The 20,338-nt window shown below is 46.3% G+C and overlaps 1 protein-coding gene across 1 annotated transcript in view; it reads right to left on the bottom strand.

Moving 5' to 3' along the window:
• Positions 1–2,155: 2,155 nt before the first annotated feature.
• Positions 2,156–20,338, bottom strand: part of kcnh8 (potassium voltage-gated channel, subfamily H (eag-related), member 8) — a 136,695-nt gene continuing 118,512 nt past the window's right edge. The window contains exons 12-16 of the mRNA XM_029734646.1: positions 19,309–19,347; positions 17,310–17,599; positions 16,912–17,027; positions 7,471–7,550; positions 2,156–2,794 (exon numbers count right to left, since the gene is read on the bottom strand). Of these exons, the coding sequence (XP_029590506.1) occupies positions 2,156–2,794; positions 7,471–7,550; positions 16,912–17,027; positions 17,310–17,599; positions 19,309–19,347 (1,164 nt within the window). The remainder of the gene's footprint in view (positions 2,795–7,470; positions 7,551–16,911; positions 17,028–17,309; positions 17,600–19,308; positions 19,348–20,338) is intronic.

The raw sequence follows: 20,338 nt of genomic DNA, 5'->3' as shown, positions 1-20,338 counted from the left end.
CCAACCAGCTCCTACCAACCCACCAACCAGCTCCTACCAACCAGCCCCTACCAACCCACCAACCAGCTCCCACCAACCCACCAACCAGCCCCTACCAACCCACCAACCAGCTCCTACCAACCCATCAACCAGCCCCTACCAACCCACCAACCAGCTCCTACCAACCCACCAACTAGCTCCTACCAACCCACCAACCAGCTCCTACCAACCCACCAACTAGCCCCTACCAACCCACCAACCAGCTCCTACCAACCCACCAACCAGCTCCTACCAACCCACCAACCAGCCCCAACCAACCAGCTCCTACCAACCCACCAACCAGCTCCTACCAACCCACCAACCAGCCCCAACCAACCAGCTCCTACCAACCCACCAACCAGCTCATACCAACCCACCAACCAGCTCACACCAACCCACCAACCATCTCCTACCAACCAGCTCCTACCAACCCACCAACCAGCCCATACCAACCCACCAACCAGCTCCTACCAACCCACCAACCAGCTCCTACCAACCCACCAACCAGCTCCTACCAACCCACCAACCAGCTCCTACCAACCCACCAACCAGACCCCATCAACCAGCTCCAACCAACCAGCCCCTACCAACCCACCAACCAGCTCCTACCAACCCACCAACCAGCTCCTACCAACCAGCTCCTACCAACCCACCAACCCACCAACCAGCTCCCACCAACCCACCAACCAGCCCCAACCAACCCACCAACCAGCTCCTAGCAACCCACCAACCAGCTCCTACCAACCAGCTCCTAGCAACCCACCAACCAGCTCCTACCAACCAGCTCCTACCAACCCACCAACCAGCTCCTACCAACCAGCCCCTACCAACCCACCAACCAGCTCCCACCAACCCACCAACCAGCCCCTACCAACCCACCAACCAGCTCCTACCAACCCATCAACCAGCCCCTACCAACCCACCAACCAGCTCCTAACAACCCACCAACCAGCTCCCACCAACCCACCAACCAGCCCCTACCAACCCACCAACCAGCTCCTACCAACCCACCAACCAGCTCCTACCAACCTACCAACCAGCTCCTACCAACCCACCAACCAGCTCCTACCAACCCGCCAACCAGCTCCTACCAACCCATCAACCAGCCCCTACCAACCCATCAACCAGCCCCTACCAACCCACCAACCAGCCCCTACCAACCCACCAACCAGCTCCTACCAACCCACCAACCAGCTCCCACCAACCCACCAACCAGCTCCCACCAACCCACCAACCATCTCCTACCAATCCACCAACCAGCTCCTACCAACCCACCAACCAGTTTCTACCAACCCACCAACCAGCTCCTACCAACCCACCAACCATCTCCTACCAACCCACCAACCAGCTCCTACCAACCCATCAACCAGCTCCTACCAACCCACTAACCAGCCCCTACCAACCCATCAACCAGCCCCTACCAACTCACTAACCAGCCCCTACCAACCAACCCCCAAACACCAGCCACTGGTCCCCAGCCGCAGGCCCAGACCTCGACGACAAGAACAGTGATGGGATGGGAGTGGATAGAAAACTGGAACTTAAAACCGGACATCATTCGACTCTCTCCATCCTCCCTCAACCTCAACTCCCTCCACTACTCACTCTCTCCTCCAGTCCATCCAACTTGAAACCCTGCCAGGAAAGAGAGAAAGAGCAAGAAATTCCCCCCTCCTCCTTCCCTCTCCCTCCCCCTTATACACTCAGGCATCTCTACTATTCCCTCCATCCCTGATGTGACCCAGTCCCCTCCTCCTCTGTCATTGTGCAGTACTGCTCTTCTCCTCTCCTTCAGACCCCCAGGGACTTCTCCAGAGAATAACACAAAGTCACAGCTACATTCTTGCTTCTATACCCCTCCAGAACACTACTGGAACATCTACAATGTAAATGTAAAGCTACCTATAGGCTACCTACTGCCCCTCTACTTTTGTCATGCAATTTGAAAATAAAACTGTGCCTTGGAAACAGAGATAGAAAATTAAATGTTATCAGTATCATCAGAGATCTGTGTGTCCCTGTAAGAGTATAGTCTGATGATATAGGGGCCTGGTTGTTAGTCCCATCCACTCTTTTAGTCCAGTATCTCTTTAGTCCAGTATCTAAGTGAGAGTCCACTTTAGTCCAGTTCAGTCCGCTACAAATCCATGTGCTGGTAGCTCCCTCCAGGGCGGGGCAGGCTCCCGGAGCTCTGAGGGGCAACCGCAATGCCCCCTCCCCCTCTTCTCCTATCACGCGGTGGCTGTGGGGTCTCCAGACTCCGTGCCCGCAACCTGAAGGACCCAGCGCCCTCTCCCCCTCCACAGTGGCGCGTCCTGGGAGAGGTGAGGGGCGAGGGGGGCAGTAGCTCTGTTGAGGCGTCCGTGAGGGAGAAGGAGGGGGGGGAGGGGCGTGAAAGGGGGGAGGGGGCCGGGCCAGGGCACAGAGAGTAGACCAGGTGGAGGTCCTGTGGTCTGTGTGGAAAGGTGGTGAGGGCGGGATCCACGTGGAATATCCCAGGATGCCGCTGGACATGGCCAACAAGTGGAGAGGTGCAAGGAGAGGGGGTGGTGAGGGGGGTGTCTTCCCAGAGAGGTCCAGTCTGAGAGGGGGAGGGATAGGACTGTGGGGGGGTGGCGTGGGATGGGGGCGCAGGGCGGGACAGGTACGTGGGGTGTCCAGGTACAAAGTGTGCAGGATAGAGGGGTTGGGGTCCGGAGATGAGGGACTCCATCAGGTGAGCCATACTCCTCATTACTTGGCCCAGCTCTGCCACCTCCTTCCCCAGAGAACTCACCTGGGAACAAACACAAAAACATATCTCAGTCAGCCATATTCATTTGGGCTCAGCAATATCAAATGATGCATTTTGGGAAAATTCCTCCAGCCAATCCTTAAACCAGACAAAATATGTTCTATTATTTTGACAAGATAGTCAAGTGACAGCTCTAACAATGGAAAACATGTCCTCAAAGACAGAAGGCAATATCAGGTGGGACAATTGTAGCCAATGAGAGGGCAGATACGCGTGTGAACAACAGGCCATAGAGATAGATAGAGAAATCATCTTTGTATCTCTGCCATTATGGTGTCTGTGACAGCATGAGCATTGCCATTGAGGCCATGTCCCATTTTAAAGTAGTCAATTTTCTTCTTCATTGGCTGATTGCTTCCAACTAATATGAATCACCACCCAGTTGACTACTTTAAAATGATGAAAGCACTCAATGTCAATGTCCATGCTAAAACGGATTGTATCCATGATGAGTCCTCTATCTCTATGAAAACTCAAATTTGCCAAAATGCCAAGTGCGTCCACTTATATCACTGCATTCGTAACAACCTAATCCTTACGAAACTTCTATTAGATCAAATAAGCTTCTTCTAGCAAATAAGCAATACATGTTTTTCTTGACCAAATTCGACACTCTCACATTGACCTCTGTACAAAAATTCTACGCTTCATGGGCTTATTTTTGTTGACATATTTTGGGTGGAGAAAAACCACTTCCTTTGCCTCTTCCTCTCTGAACCAGCCCAACACTTTGAAAGCCATGACAGGGAGTGTTAAAGTACACCAATCTGGATGTAGTCTTAATCTGCCAATTCCGAGGCAGCCATTACGGGTCTACCACCCTTAGTGAAACTGCCATTATTACATCAACCATTCCGGGTCATCAATATTAATTTGGTCATTTTCAGCCTGCCATTTTGGGTTGCTATTCTGGCCTAGCTTGATGATGCTGGTCTAATTGGTCATTAAAATGATGGCTTGGAGGTGATTAGTCCTTTTCAGCCAGTAGTAGTCCTACAGAGAGATAGCACAGCAAGGGCACCCTGCCAGCATGCCAGCTGGCTCTGTCACTCAAGGCATACATGGGTATTCATCATGCTAGGCCCCCCATTAACACAACCGGACACAGATCAACACGCATGCAGGGATCATGCTACGTAGAAATAAAACAAGAGACAAGTGAAAAACGTTTGGCACATACAATATGAAACTTGACACATCAGGACCAGATAGTGAAAGTAAACGCATCAACGCAGGTTCAGCCGATGCAAACATCAATAACTGACTGATGACCATGACATACTGGCGCCAGACGGCACAAACTAACTTAGCCATATGGTCTTTTCTGAGTGATTGATTAACTTTTTTATGGGTGGTATGTAGCCTAGTGGTAAGAGGGTTAGGCCCATAACTGAAAGCTTGAATCCCTGAGCTGGCAAGGTGCACAATCTGTAGACGTGCCCTTGAGCGAAGTACTGAACCAACATTTTTTCCAGCGTTGCCTTTCACAATGGCTGAATCTGGCTGTGACCCCACTCTCCGAGGGGAGAGTTAGGATATGCAAAAAACACATTTTCCAATTCACACGTGTATTAATACACGTGTGAAATAGGACAAATATAAGCACCCACCAAATTATCAGAACTCGATAAAATCTCATTCTCAGGTGTAATTTAAGAGACAAATCTAGTACTTTCTCCTCATTCTAGTTCTCTCTCTCTGTGATCAAATTCTTTGTGTAAACGATGGGGTTGATAAAAATAGAAGCGGGACAGTCCAATCCGCTACGCCATCAACACAATTTCAGCCCTGTCACCTCAGAGAGAGAGAGAAAGAGGGGAGAGAGAAAGAGGGGAGAAAAAGACAGAGACAGAGAGGTGAGGCAGAGTGGGGTCTTCATTAATCACTTAAATTCTGTTCAATATGGGGAAAATATTACATTCCCCAGAATGTATTAGTTGAACCCTCAAGCGGACACTGATGCCTTTAAAAAGAAGTCAAACATGAAATGGTTGGTGGAAATACTGTATAATAGGCTGTTCTAAGCAATACGATTAAAAGAGTATATGAACACTGTTTCCAGAGAAAAGTGATATATTATTTGGTGTCTGGAAGTGTGACCTGTCAGATTCAATGAAACTCTTGTGTTCTATGACTGAGTGGAATGTCTTTGAAATGCACTTAATTAAATTCTACTGGCTGTCACTCAAACTGTGGGGTGTGGCCAATTCAATTAGCATTTCAACTAGAGTTGAATGGGACTCAATTCCAAAATTCTGAATTGAGTCCATCCCTGATTCAAATTCAAGTTTTATTGTCACATGCACAAATACAGTGAAATGCTTAACTTGCAAGCTTTATCCAACAGTGCAGTAATCAATATCAAAATAGTATTACTAATAAAATGTAAATAAATATACAGTATAATAAGGAAAACATTATTTACAGGGCCAGTAATGTACAATGTGCAGGGATATTGCAGTAATTTGAGGTAGCTATGTACATGTAGGCGGGGGATTAGGAGAAAGTGACTAGTAGCAGAGTAAATAATATAATAATAGTAAACAGTTTGACAGCAGCATAAGTGGTGGGTGGGTATGTGTGTGTGTGTGAGGGTGGTAGTGGTAGCGTTCATCAGGCAATGTGTTTCCCATTGTTCTATGTGTCATTACGGGTTGTTCTGAAATTCCCAGGAGTCTGTCATTGTTCCAGATCTCCTGGGTAGGTGTTGATTATGGTCTCAGAAACCAGGGGTCACATTTTGGCCTCCGCTCTTCAAAACGAATGCGTCATCTACATCCCTCAGGAGCTCAAGTCTTTAGGGGTCGCTCGAAGGTCCGAGCTGAGAGTTCACAGGTCATCGGGCAAGTTTGTAATATTGCCACAGTCGGATTTGTAGACAGTTAAGGGCAATAACATGGCAGTAACACTGCAGATTCAGCAAGGAGCTTGTGAGGGTAGATTGAGGACCATTGCATCTGAATATTAGTTCATTATTCAACATTCATCAGATTGTTGACTCAATGTGACCAATTTATCTCCTCAGCTCTATCCTCATTAATGGTTTTCTGATGATTGTGATGGCCATCATTCTATATCATTGTATAATTTAGTATCACTGTTTATTCGCTGAATGTTTTATCGGGCTGCTCTTACAATTTAAGCCAGAGTATAGTACCAAGGGACAATTATGATTTAATGTAATGAAAATTGACAATAATACATATTTTTTTTTTCTTACGATTGTTTAGACATGAAAATAATGCTCTGTAACATTAACTCTCCATCTACAAAAATCAACATCTGCACAAAATGTATAATTATGGCCCAGTTCTCAAATATCCATACTGTTATATTGTAGTAAACATATTATCACCCAAATGTCCATACTAGAATGGTTTGACTTGATTCTTCCCTAGAATCAAGTTAATAGGCCAGAGAATCGATTCTTGAGGCACAGTTCAATCTAGCGAACGATAAAAAAATTGCATTTACACATATTTAATCGTGGCACAGAAGCTGGATGAAAAAACATTTACTAAATAAGGAATAAGGTAATTACTGGTAAAATCACTTTTGGCTGCTCTTAGGAAGTTTTAGTGTACCTCTATGTAATGTAACAAGTGATACAACATGTTTGGATCAACATGCATGGTATTAATTTAATGTGAGACGAGGGTTATGGGTTAATCCCCAGCCCCTCTTCCATGTCCCGTGGTGACCAGCGTGGACTGGCTCAAGTAAGGATTACAGTTACCACTGGGAACCACACTGAGAGACAACCTGTCAAACACTGTCCTCCCTGAGAGAGAGAGAGGGAGTGAGAGAAAGAGATATGGGGGGTGGTGAGACAGAGGGAGGGAGGGAGGGAGGGAAAGTGGCAAGGGGGGGTGAGACAGTGAAAGGGAGGGAGGGAAAGAGGTATGGGGGGTGGTGAGACAGAGAGATGGAGGGAGGGAAAGAGGTTCTGCCCACTCCTCATCCTCTTCGATCCTTCTCCCTTACCACTCTATAAATTCCTCATATCTTTCCTCCTTTTCTCTCTCCCTCCTTATGTCCCTCCTCTCCTCCCCCTATCAGCCAGGTGATGGAGCGAGGCACCACAGGGGGAGACCCCCACTCTGCCAAGAGCCTAATGTCAATTTAGCCACCTGCCAATCAAAACCATGGGATACGCTAACATAGAGACTCTGTGTGAATGGAGGAAAGCTGCTTTTCTTTATTCTAGTGTTCTATTTTGGAACATTACACAATTATGATACCATCAAAGCCCATTCTACAGCAGTATTTAAGTTCTACAGCCCGTGGAATAGCACATATCCCTTAGACGGTTAGTTGACTTCAGTCTTTCCTCAAATGTTACAATGTAAGCGGTCCTCCATAGAGGGGAAACCAGATTATGTCAGTTCCTGGTTCCACAAAAGGTTGAACACGTTCTAGAATGTTCCCAGTGACACCATTTGGCGAGTCCCAGTTCCGCTCCAATCTGTGTCCTCTGGAAGAGTTTGAAGAGATTCCTCTTCCTGTCTTTCTGTTCCTCGTTCTCTCGCTCCCTCATTCTCTCACTCCCTCCATCCATCTACCACCTGAGAAGGCCATATGCCTGTTGCTCACCTGACTAATGCTACCTCTTACACAAGCATGCACGCATACATGTACGCACACACAGCGTACTGTACCTCCTGGTCTAGGTGCCGTAGTTGTCCCCAGGTCTCCTCAGCTTTAGCTGCTGACTCTGCCGTGCTGATCTGGAGAATATCTGCAACACCATTTAGAAAGAGTCACAAAATATCCTAAACTGATGAAGCAGTTACTGTGTTACTTACAAGTCCCAATATCTTCATATAATGGTATATAGTAGGTAATAATAACAGGGTTATGTCATTTTAAAGTTTACATTCTAGGTAAGGACTATGTAGTTATGTAATCATCATATAATACAGTTTATGATAATCAGTTCAACGTAGCCTGATGACTTGACCACAACATGATCTGTAGTGGTTGCGGTGATGGTTGTGGTGGTGGTGATGGTTGTGGAGGTGGTGATGGTTGTGGTGGTGGTGATGGTTGTGGTGGTGGTGATGGTGATGGTTGTGGTGGCTATTGCTCTCTCATTTATTTGTGCCTTACGGATTGTGGTTGTTGAGGATGGCTGATCACAAATGTATATGCTGTGTATTTTAACCCATTAATGGTTGAATATAAGAAGTTTAAGCTGCCAGTCATTGTTTTTGCGACCAGGGATGGATTCATTACAGAAACCATTTACTGTTTAAGAACCCAAAAAAGCAAACAGAGCAAAACGAGAGTTTCTATTGGAAAAATTCAGGTAGGTCCCTCCCCATTACGTCCCGTTTGCTTACATTTAAGAAATGTTTTGCAACAGAATCGGAGTAATAAATTGTCTGTTGTCAGTTTGTCTTGTTATGTCCGGTCTTACCAGCGTTTTCCCCGTTTCTCCTATTCTCAAGTTTTGTTTTGTTTTCTAGTCTTCCCGGGTTTTGACCTTTCTGCCTATCCTGAACATGAGCCCGCCTGCCGCTCTGTCCCTGATTGACTCTGCTTTGGATTACGAACCTCTGCCTACCCTTGACCTGCCCTTTGCCTGCTATTTGTTATAATAAATATTCAGAGAATCGTACTATCTGCCTCCTGTGTCTGCATCTGTGTCATATCCTGAGTCCTGATAGTACAAACTGACCATGACTGACCCAGCAGACTCGGACCAGCTCTGCAACACTGTCTCCTCACAAGGAGCCACCATTGGAAGACATGAGGAGTTACTACATAACCTTATGGAAGGATTCCACACCTTGGCGGAACACCATGACCATGCCATCAGTGCATTGTTGGAACAATGCCGCGGACTATCTATTGGGCAGCAATCCACCAAGGAAACCTCCCAGACTTTCCCCATGCTACCCCGGCTTCCAGAGAACCCCGCTTACATCCTCCGGAGCGCCACGCTGGGGATCCCGGAACCTGCCAGGCATTTCTTTCCCAGTGCTCCCTCATTTTTGAGCTGCAGCCCTCTTCATTTCCATTGGACCGTTCAAAGATAGCTTATCTTATAACGCTGAAGTCGGGGAGGGCACTCGCCTGGGCTACGGCGGTGTGGGAGCAACAATTCACAGTTTGCCTTAGGTTGGAGGATTTCGCGGTGGAAGTAAGGAAGGTTTTTGACTCTCCATTGTCTAGAAAAGCGGCGGCTCGGAAGCTACTTCAACCGCGTCAAGACTCCTAGTGTGGCAGACTACACTGTAGACTTTTGCATTTTCGCCACCGAGAGTGCCTGGAACCCGGAATCCTTGTTCAACACGTTCCTTCATGGATTATCGGAGGGAATTAACTTCTATGGGCTACGTGGGACACAGCCAGTGAAATATCAGGGCGGCAAATTCAAAACAACAAAATGTCATAATTCAACTTTCTCAAACATAAAACTATTTTACACCATTTTAAAGATACACTTCTCCTTGATGTAACCATATTGTCCGATTTCAAAAAGGCTTTACAGCGAAAGCAAAACATTAGATTATGTTAGGAGAGTACATAAAAATAATCACACAGCCATTTTCTAAGCAAGGACACGTGTCAATAAAACCCAAAACACAGCTAAATGAAGCACTAACCTTTGACGATCTTCATCAGATGACACTCCTAGGACATTATGTTACACAATACATGTATGTTTTGTTCAATAAAGTTCATATTTATATCCAAAAACACCATTTTACATTGGCGCGTGATGTTCAGAAAAAGTATTCCCACCAAAACAACCGGTGAATGTGCACATCAATTTACAAAAATACTCATCATAAATGTTGACAAAATATATAACAATTATTTAAAGAATTATAGATAGACTACTCCTGAATGCAACCGCTGTGTCAAATTTTAAAATAGCTTTACGGCGAAAGCACATTTTTCAATATTCTGAGTACATAGCTCGCCATCACAGCAAGCTATACAGACACCCGCCAAGTTCGGGGTCACCTAAACTCAGAATTAGTATTATAAATATTCTCTTACCTTTGCTGATCTTCATCAGAATGCACTCCCAGGACTGCTACTTCCACAAGAAATGTTGTTTTTGTTCGAAATAATCCATACTTATGTCCAAATACCTCCGTTTTGTTCGTGCGTACAGATCACTTATCCAAAGGCATAACCCGCGAGCGCGGAACGAGAGGCGAAAAGTCAAAATGTTCCATTACCGTACTTAAAAGCATGTCAAACGCTGTTTAAAATCAATCTTTATGGTATTTTTTACGTAAAATTGCGATAATATTCCAACCGGACAATAGCATATTCATTCAAGAAGAAAAAGAAGGAACGGCGTGCTCACGGGATCGCGCATATCCAATCCCTTTGTCCACAGGCAGTCCACTGATTGACTGAGCTCCTATTATCTGCCCAGTGACAGGAGAATGCTGAAAGACCTTTCTGAAGGCTGTTGACAGCCAATGGAAGCCTTAGGAAGTGCAACGTGACCCCACAGAAACTGTAGTTTCGATAGAGAATCAAAAGAAGAACTACAATTCTCAGACTTTCCACTTCCTGGTTGGATTTTTCTCAGGTTTTTGCCTGCCATATGAGTTCTGTTATACTCACAGACACCATTCAAATAGTTTTAGAAACGAGTGTTTTCCATCCAAATCTACTAATAATATGCATATTCTAGTTTCTGGGCAAGAGTAGTAACCAGTTTAATTTGGGTACGTTTTTTCATCCGGCCGTGAAAATGCAGCCCCCTACACCCCAACAGGTTAAGGACGAGCTCGCAGCATGGGAGCTGCCCTTGGACCTTGACTCTCTCATAGCGTTGACCATAAGGATCGATGGGTGAGTACGGGAACACAGTAGGGAGAGGAGGTCTGACCCCGGGCACACGCCTCCGTCCACGGTTTTCCTCATCCTCCGAAGAACCCTGGAAATCCTGCATGCCCAAGAGAATCCAATGTCACCCGAGTTCCCTCACAAATCATTGAGGACTGTTGACTCGCCTCCTCCGGCGCCCATGCAACTGGGCAGGGCTAGATTGCCCCGAGGAACATTTACGCAGACTAAACTCTAAAAGCTGTCTGCATTGTGGAACTTCAGAACATTACATAGTCACCTGTCCAATAAACCCCCCCAGCTCATCTGTAGGTACGAGTACACTGGTGGGCCATAGAGGGAGTCTCCCAGCTCCCATTACTCATACTCCTCTCCATGCGATCCTGTTGTGGGGTGAACGGTCTAAATCTCTCCAGGTGCTCATGGACTCTGGGGCCGACGAGAGCTTTATGGACACTACCCTGGTGTCGGAGCTGGGTATCTCCACACAACTCCTCTCTGTTCCCATGGACGCCAGAGCATTGGATGGACGCTCTATTGGCAGGGTCACCCGTAATATGATTCCTATCAACCTGTGAGTGCCAGAGAATCACAGTGTGCATGCGGTTCCTGCTCATTGAATCTCCTCATGCACCCATGGTTTTGGGATTGTTGTGGCTCCAGAGGCACAAACCACTGATCGACTGGACTACGGCTTCTATCCTGGGTTGGAGCCCATTCTGCCATGTACATTGCCTCAAGGCGGAGCAGCCCATCTCCTAGACGTCCTCCTGTGGGCTTGGGTAAAGCCTCGGATCTCTCTCCGCAGAGCATCAGAACCTCCGGGAGGTTTTCAACAAGGCCGGCGCCACATCTCTTCCTCAGCATCGACCCTATGACTTCACCATTGACCTCCTCCCTAGCACTACATCGCCTCGGGGGAGGCTTTATACCATGTCTGGTCCCAAGACCAAAACCATGGAAAGTTCATTCGTCCTTCTTCCTCCCCTTGGGCGCAGGGTTCTTCTTTGTTCTTTCTTTCGAGCCTCTTTGGGGGTGACTCTATTCCTGAAGTTGGACCTTCGGAACACCTACCATCTGGTTCCAATACGGGAAGGAGACGAATGGAAGTCAGCCTTTAACACAGCTAGAGAGCACTTCGAGTATCTGGTTATGCCATTCGGACTAACCAACGCTCCCGCAGTGTTCCAGGCTCTGGTCAATGATGTGCTCCGTGACATGTTGAACCGGTTCATGTTTGTCTACCTTGACGACATCCTTGTCTTTTCCCGTTCAGTTCAGGAGCATGTTCTCCATGTCCAACAAGTCCTCCAGTGCCTCGTGGAGAACCAGTTGTTTGTCAAGGTGGAAAAGTGTGAATTTCGTCGCTCCACTATCTCCTTTCTGGGATCCATCCTCGCTGCCGAGAACATTCAGATGGATCCGAACAAGGTGAGAGTGGTGGTGGTGGCCCCAACCCACATCCAGTGCACCTGCAACGTTTCCTGAGTGCAGCTGCAACATTTCCTGAGATTTGCTAATTTCCACCGCCACTTAATCCGGGGCTACAGCACCCTGGCTTCCCCCATCTCTGCACTCACCTCACCCAAAGTTCCATTTACGTGGTCCCCAGCTGCTGACGGGGCGTTTTTGGATCTCAAGCATTGGTTCACTACAGCCTCCATCTTAATCCGGACCCATCCCATCAGTTCGTGGTGGAGGTCAACACCTCAGACATTGGAGTGGGGGCCGTCCCAGCGTTCTGCCCAGGACCAAAAGATATATCCCTGCACTTTCCTTTCCCATCGTCTTAATTAAATTTGTTGTTGCCTAATATTTTTTTGGTAGATTTCCACACTACTTTCCTTCCATCAATAGCATGTATTCAATTCCTTTGGCTTTGATGCCTCATGATTGAATATACCTCTGTTCAAGTAGAGTGTGATTTTGCTGTGATCTGATAGGGGTGTCAGTGGACTGACTGTGAACGCTCTAAGAGACTCTGGGTTTAGGTCAGTGATAAAGTAGTCTACAGTACTACTGCCAAGATATGAGCTATAGGTGTATCTTCCAGAGGAGTCCCCTCGAAGCCTACCATTGACTATGCACATACCCAGCGTCCGACAGAGCTGCAGGAGTTGTGAACCATTTTTTGTTGGTTATGTTGACGTAGTTGTGCCTAGGGGGGCATATGGGGGAGGGAATGCTGTCACCTCCAGGTAGGTGTTTGTCCCCCTGTGTGCTGAGGGTTTCAGGTTCTTGTCCAGTTCTGGCATTTAGGTCACCACAGACCAGTACATGTCCCTGAGCCTGGAAATTGTTGATATCCCCCTCTAGGATGGAGAAGCTGTAATTGTTAAAGTATGGGGATTCTATTGGGGGGATATAGGTAGCACACGAGGACATTTTTCTCTGTTGAGATAATTTCCTTATTTATTTCTAGTCAGATGTAAAATGTTCCTGTTTTGACTAATTTAAAAGAGTAGGTTAGGTCTGCTCTATTCCAAATTAGCAAACCCCCTGAGTCGTGTTTCACACCAGGTAGTTTGGTGGATGGGGGGGGGGGGGGTTGTGCTGTTTTGTGGGCTTGTTCTGTCTGGATTGTGTGGACTCGCTCTCTCAGCTTCACCATGTCTCTCTCCAGCTCTGTGAATTTATACCTCTCAATGATGGAGGAACAGTGCAGTTGTGGGACCCGGGTGTGTTCAGTGCTGGGGGGGTGACTATCCTCGTCTGCAGGACAGTTTGAAGAGGTGTGATCAGACTCACTAAGGATGGGGGAGTCATCAGAGAGAGAGAGCGAGAGAGAGAGAGAGAGAGAGAGCGTTATCTGCTGTGCTCTCTCTTTGATCCCGTAAAAGTCCTGCTGGAACTGCATGAGGATGCCCTGCACCATTACTGTCCCAGACTTGTAGACGTTGACAGAGGTTATTTCAATTTCCTCAATGTCTAGTATTCTGAGTTTCCACCCTGGGCCAATACCCTCTCTCTTGACATGGGGGTAGTGTGTTCTTATAGCACTGTGCCATGCCTGGGGATGGTCTGGTTAATATAACACTGTGCCATGCCAGGGGATGGTCTGGTTAATATAGCACTGTGCCATGCCAGGGGATGGTCTGGTTAATATAGCACTGTGTCATGCCAGGGGATGGTCTGGTTAATATAACACTGTGCCATGCCAGGGGATGATCTGTGTTAATATAGCACTGTGCCATGCCAGGGGATGGTCTGGTTAATATAGCACTGTGCCATGCCAGGGATGGTCTGGTTAATATAGCACTGTGCCATGCCAGGGGATGGTCTGGTTAATATAGCACTGTGCCATGCCAGGGGATGGTCTGGTTAATATAGCACTGTGCCATGCCAGGGGATGGTCTGGTTAATATAGCACTGTGTCATGCCAGGGGATGGTCTGGTTAATATAGCACTGTGTCATGCCAGTGGATGGTCTGTGTTAATATAGCACTGTGCCATGCCAAGGGATGGTCTGGTTAATATAACACTGTGCCATGCCAGGGGATGGTCTGGTTAATATAGCACTGTGCCATGCCAGGGGATGGTCTGGTTAATATAACACTGTGCCATGCCAGGGGATGGTCTGGTTAATATAGCACTGTGCCATGCCAGGGGATGGTCTGGTTAATATAGCACTGTACCATGCCAGGGGATGGTCTGTGTTAATATAGCACTGTGCCATGCCAGGGGATGGTCTGGTTAATATAGCACTGTGCCATGCCAGGGGATGGTCTGGTTAATATAGCACTGTGCCATGCCAGGGGATGGTCTGGTTAATATAGCACTGTGCCATGCCAGGGGATGGTCTGGTTAATATAGCACTGTGCCATGCCAGGGGATGGTCTGTGTTAATATAACACTGTGTCATGCCAGGGGATGGTCTGGTTAATATAACACTGTGCCATGCCAGGGAATGGTCTGGTTAATATAGCACTGTGCCATGCCAGGGGATGGTCTGGTTAATATAACACTGTGCCATGCCAGGGAATGGTCTGGTTAATATAGCACTGTGCCATGCCAGGGGATGGGCTGGTTAATATAGCACTGTACCATGCCAGGGGATGGTCTGTGTTAATATAGCACTGTGCCATGCCAGGGGATAGTCTGGTTAATATAGCACTGTGCCATGCCAGGGGATGGTCTGGTTAATATAGCACTGTGCCATGCCAGGGGATGGTCTGGTTAATATAGCACTGTGCCATGCCAGGGGATGGTCTGGTTAATATAGCACTGTGCCATGCCAGGGGATGGTCTGGTTAATATAGCACTGTGTCATGCCAGGGGATGGTCTGGTTAATATAGCACTGTGTCATGCCAGGGGATGGTCTGGTTAATATAGCACTGTGCCATGCCAGGGGATGGTCTGGTTAATATAGCACTGTGCCATGCCAGGGGATGGTCTGGTTAATATAGCACTGTGCCATGCCAGGGGATGGTCTGGTTAATATAGCACTGTGTCATGCCAGGGGATGGTCTGGTTAATATAGCACTGTGTCATGCCAGGGGATGGTCTGGTTAATATAACACTGTGTCATGCCAGGGGATGGTCTGGTTAATATAGCACTGTGCCATGCCAGGGGATGGTCTGGTTAATATAACACTGTGCCATGCCAGGGGATGGTCTGGTTAATATAGCACTGTGCCATGCCAGGGGATGGTCTGGTTAATATAACACTGTGCCATGCCAGGGGATGGTCTGGTTAATATAGCACTGTGCCATGCCAGGGGATGGTCTGGTTAATATAGCACTGTGTCATGCCAGGGGATGGTCTGGTTAATATAGCACTGTGCCATGCCAGGGGATGGTCTGGTTAATATAGCACTGTGTCATGCCAGGGGATGGTCTGGTTAATATAGCACTGTGCCATGCCAGGAGATGGTCTGGTTAATATAGCACTGTGCCATGCCAGGGGATGGTCTGGTTAATATAACACTGTGCCATGCCAGGGGATGGTCTGGTTAATATAGCACTGTGCCATGCCAGGGGATGGTCTGTGTTAATATAGCACTGTGCCATGCCAGGGGATGGTCTGTGTTAATATAACACTGTGCCATGCCAGGGGATGGTCTGTGTTAATATAGCACTGTGCCATGCCAGGGGATGGTCTGGTTAATATAACACTGTGCCATGCCAGGGGAGGGTCTGTGTAGAAAATGAAGTTGCTTACATTCCCCTCTTTGTAGCAGTCAGCAAATAGTGTCTCTGGGTTGTCATTGAGGAGCTTTTTTGTACTTATTCTGTGTAGTGTTATTTTGTATATCCATGGGGTACTGTATTGTAATAACCTCTGGACAGGGATAAGCCATGGGGGCTTCAAAAGGCCTCACTTCACACTTCAGTGTTAATTGAAGTTGCAGCCAGGTCAGTTTCTTTCCTAGCAGCTTGGTAGGTTAGTAGCCTTATTTATTAAGCTTTATATAACAAAATTACGTAGAGATTATTGTCTTTTACTTTTTGGCTTCAGAAGTAGGTTCATACTGAATATTACTCACTCAGTTTTGTGTTGGATGGTATTTCCAGGTTCCGCTGTGTTTCTGCAGGTTTTGGTTTGTTAAAAGTTTTTTTTCTTGGTAGTCCTTGGTAGTGATAATCCATTCAGGTAAGTAATGTTTTAGGTATAGAATTGTGTTTGAAGGTTTTGATGTTGAATCCTGTTGAATCCTGTATAAGTCCTTGCAAAAAAATTATTGTTTACATTTATCCAACTGTAAATTCTATCTTCTTGCAGAAGAACTCAGCATCTCTCTCTCTCGTTCTCTCTCTCTCTCAATTTGTTCAAAACGGTTAAACTATTGTCTTTCTCTCTCTTTGAGTCAACTACTCACCGCATTTTATGCACTGCAGTGCTAGCTAGCTGTACTGTAGCTTATGCTTTCAGTACTAGATTCATTGTCTGATCCTTTGATTGGGAGGACAACACAGCTGCAAAGTCAAAACTGGCTATATTGTAAAAATGTGCTTTTTGGTCTTAATTTTTTGTTTGGGCTAGGCATTAGGGTTAACAGTGTGGTTAAGGTTAGGGTTAAAATCTGATTTGATGACTTTGTGCCAGCTATTAACCTGTGCCTCTTAATGGAATTACTGAGTTTGGGTAATCCAAAAGTTATGTTACCGATTACAATGTTGGACAGGTAACTGTGGTTGTGGTGATGGTTGTGGTGCTGGTTGTGGTTGTGGTGCTGGTTGTGGTCATGGTGATGGTTGTGGTTGTGGTGGTGGTTGTTGTTGTGGTTTTGATTGTGGTGGTGGGGGTTGTGGTTGGCATTGTGGTTATGGTTGTGAGGACCTGTAAATGTGGCAGGTGCATTCCCTGGACCGCTGACTGGACAGGCTCGACTGGGAGAGAAGGAGAACAGTGGAGACGTCTCTGTACCTTCAGTATCCTCTGTACCGTCCACAACCCTGGAGAATAAGAGAGAGAGGGAGACAGAGAGAGAGGGAGAGGTAGAGCAGAGTGAAAGAGAGAGAGGTAGAGAAGAGAGAAAAAGAGAGGTGGAGAAGAGAGAAGAGAGAGAGACAGTGAAATAGAAAGAGAGAGAAGCGGAGGGAGAGGGGGAGAGGAAAAGAGGGAGAGAGAGGGGGAAGGGAAGGGAGAGAGAGTGACAGATTAGACATGTGGACTGATAGACAACTGACAAAAATAATTGACGAGTCAGTAGATTGCGCGATAGTATTAGCTGTTACCTAGGGCTGAGGTTGGAGGGGTCTAGCGTGGTGAGAGCTGTCTGGTGGATCTGGATCTTCTTTCTCAGTTTCCTAGTGCTCTGGTGTGTTACTTCTCTGCCGCGGTGCAACTCTCTCTCCATCCCGGCTCTACCCGCTGGAGACTTCCCAGAAGACACCTCTCTGGTGTACAGGACGCTGTTCCGCACCAATTCCGGAGATACAGATGTCAACTCATCTTCCTCTTCCTCCTGGTTCTCAATGATGGATGGATAGCACTGGATCACTCGTCCGTTGCCTCTCCCCTCTGTCTGCAGAGAGCGAGGAGAGAAAGAAAGAGGATGTAGGACAGAGAGCATTTGTTGGACATTTAAACATCATTCCCTTAGTCTTCATTTAATTTCACAGACAGACAGGCAACATCACTTCTGTTTGCAGTCGCACAATAAACTCAAGTTTGGGGACACCTAGTTATACTGATGAATCTGGGTGCTACGGAATTGAGAGAGCAAAAGATTGCTGTAAATATTTATTTTATTTAACCTTTATTTAACTAGGCAAGTCAATTAAGAACAAATTGTTATTTACAATGAGGGCCTACACCGGCCAACCCACCCCTAACCCGGACGACGCTGGGCCAATTGTGCTATAACTAAACGACTGTCTGGAACAGACAACACCATTGAGACCAGTACAGGATTCCATTGTACTGTGTGTCAGCCAAAAGTCCACCTCAGAGTAGAATGTTCTATTTCCATAACAACTAAAGTTCTCTCAGGGTTCTGTGCTGCCAAGGCTGACTCAAGCACCTGCTCAGGTAACTAGTAGCTGTAACGGATTACATTTAGAAAGTCACCTACCCAACCCTAGCTGTAATGAACAGCGTGAACCTGACCTCAATGATTCTCATAACCTTTGAACACCTAATGAGTCAGATCTAGACTGCTAATCACATGCAATATGAGATGCTGATGGAGTAAATAAAATTGGAATTTATAAGCAGAAAATAGCATGAAATGTCTTTTGATTGATGACCTATGTTCTCATTCCTAGTCAAAAGAAAATCACAGTTGAGGTTATTGAATCCAACTACTGAATGAGATTCAAAACGCTCATTGAAACAGCTGATGTCTAAATTATTACTGGCTCTGTGTACGCATGTACACTCGTACACACACACTACCCCCCTACACCCTCCTTCACACACTGCAGCCCCCCTACACCTCTCTGTTTAATAACCTGATCTAATACTGTTCCCACATTTCTACTCCTAATTCCATCACTTCCTCTTGTGAATAATGAATGGTGCTCCACTCTGCTGTGTAATTGAACGAGTCGCCAAAGTTTCCCCGGCAGTCCGTCAATCAAATCAGCTCTTAAATTCAAACTTCCCCCACCAATTAATATCCCTCCATCACCTCATCCCTCATTCCCCTCCTTCTTCTGCCTCCGAACCCTTCCTCCCATCTCTCCATCACCATAAAAACTAATTCATTTTGGGGCAGTTTTTAAAGGGGCTCTGGGAGGCCATTCAAAACCCCCCAGGATAATTTCTAGAACCGCTGACTCTATAAAGTCTCAGTTCAATCCTATTTTCTTTGTTTTACATAAGAAAGACCCAACATTGTTAGAGGAATGTGAGAACTGTTATTGGATATATTGGACATTGTTTCAATATCATAGTTATAATTGTCACATACACTGGATAGGTACAGTGAAATGTGTTGTTTTACAGGGTCAGCCAAAGTAGCACAATAGGTACAGTGAAATGTGTTGTTTTACAGGGTCAGCCAAAGTAGCACAATAGGTACAGTGAAATGTGTTGTTTTACAGGGTCAGCCAAAGTAGCACAATTAGGTGCAGTGAAATGTGTTGTTTTACAGGGTCAGCCATGGTAGTAGGGCACCCCTGGAACAAGCTAGGGGTTTTGTGCTTTCTTCAAGGACACAGACGGGGTTTTCACCTTGTCAGCTCTAACCACTAGGCTACCTGCTGCCCCCAGTGTCTGCTGAGCCAGTACCTGTGTGTCCAATGGTTTGGTGGACAATCTGGATATGACCTGTAAAAAGATGGAAGAGAAAAGGGAGTGAATTCAACATGTCTATATTGTTAGCACAGCTCAACCCAGATGTTATCCTTCCTCTCAGAAACTGTCAGTGGTGGAAAAAGTAACCAATTGTTATGCTTGAGTAAAAGGAAAGGAAACGGAAAGAGGGATACCAGTTGTACAACTGAATGCATTCAACTGAAACCCAACCCCTCTGAATCAGAGAAGTGCGGGGGGCTGCCATAATTGAAATCCACGTCTTCGGCGCCCGGGGAACAGTTGCCCAGGGGCAGAACGACAGATTTTTATCTTGTCAGCTCGGGGATTCCATCCAGCAACCTTTCGGTTACTGGCCCAACACTCTAAGACACCTTAATAGAAGATTACTCAAGTAAAAGTGAAAGTCACCCAGTAAAATACTACTTGAGTAAAAGTCTAAAAGTATTTGGTTTTAAATATACTAGTATCAAAAGTACATGTAATTGCTCAAATACACTTTAAAATTCATAATATTAAACAAACCAGGCAGCGCAATTTTCTTGTTTTTTAAATGTATGGATAGCCAGGGGCACACTGCAACATTCAAACATAATGTGGGGCGGCAGGTAGCCTAGTAGTTAGAGCGTTGGACTAGTGGCCGGAAGGTTGCAAGATCGAATCCCTGAGCTGACAAGGTAAAAATTGGTCGTTCTGCCCCTGAACAAGGCAGTTAACTAACTGTTCCTAGGCTGTCATTGAAAATAAGAACTTGTTTTAACTGTCTTGCCTAGTTAAATAAAGGTAAGATAAAAAAATGTTTTACAAACAAAGCATTTGTATTTAGTGAGTCTGCCAGATCAGACGCATTAGGGATGACCAGGGATGTTCTTTTGATAAGTATGCGAATTTGACCATTTTCAGTCCTGCTATGCATTTAAAATGTAAGAAGTACTTTTGGGTGTCAGGGAAAATGTATGGAGTAAAATTATTATTTTCTTTAGGAATGTAGTGAAGTAAAAGTAAA

Source organism: Salmo trutta, chromosome 36 (genome assembly GCF_901001165.1).
Source record: "Salmo trutta chromosome 36, fSalTru1.1, whole genome shotgun sequence".
Taxonomy (NCBI): Eukaryota; Metazoa; Chordata; class Actinopteri; order Salmoniformes; family Salmonidae; genus Salmo; species Salmo trutta.
Note: the sequence above shows the minus strand (reverse complement) of the source record. Positions and strands in the feature narration are given on the sequence as shown.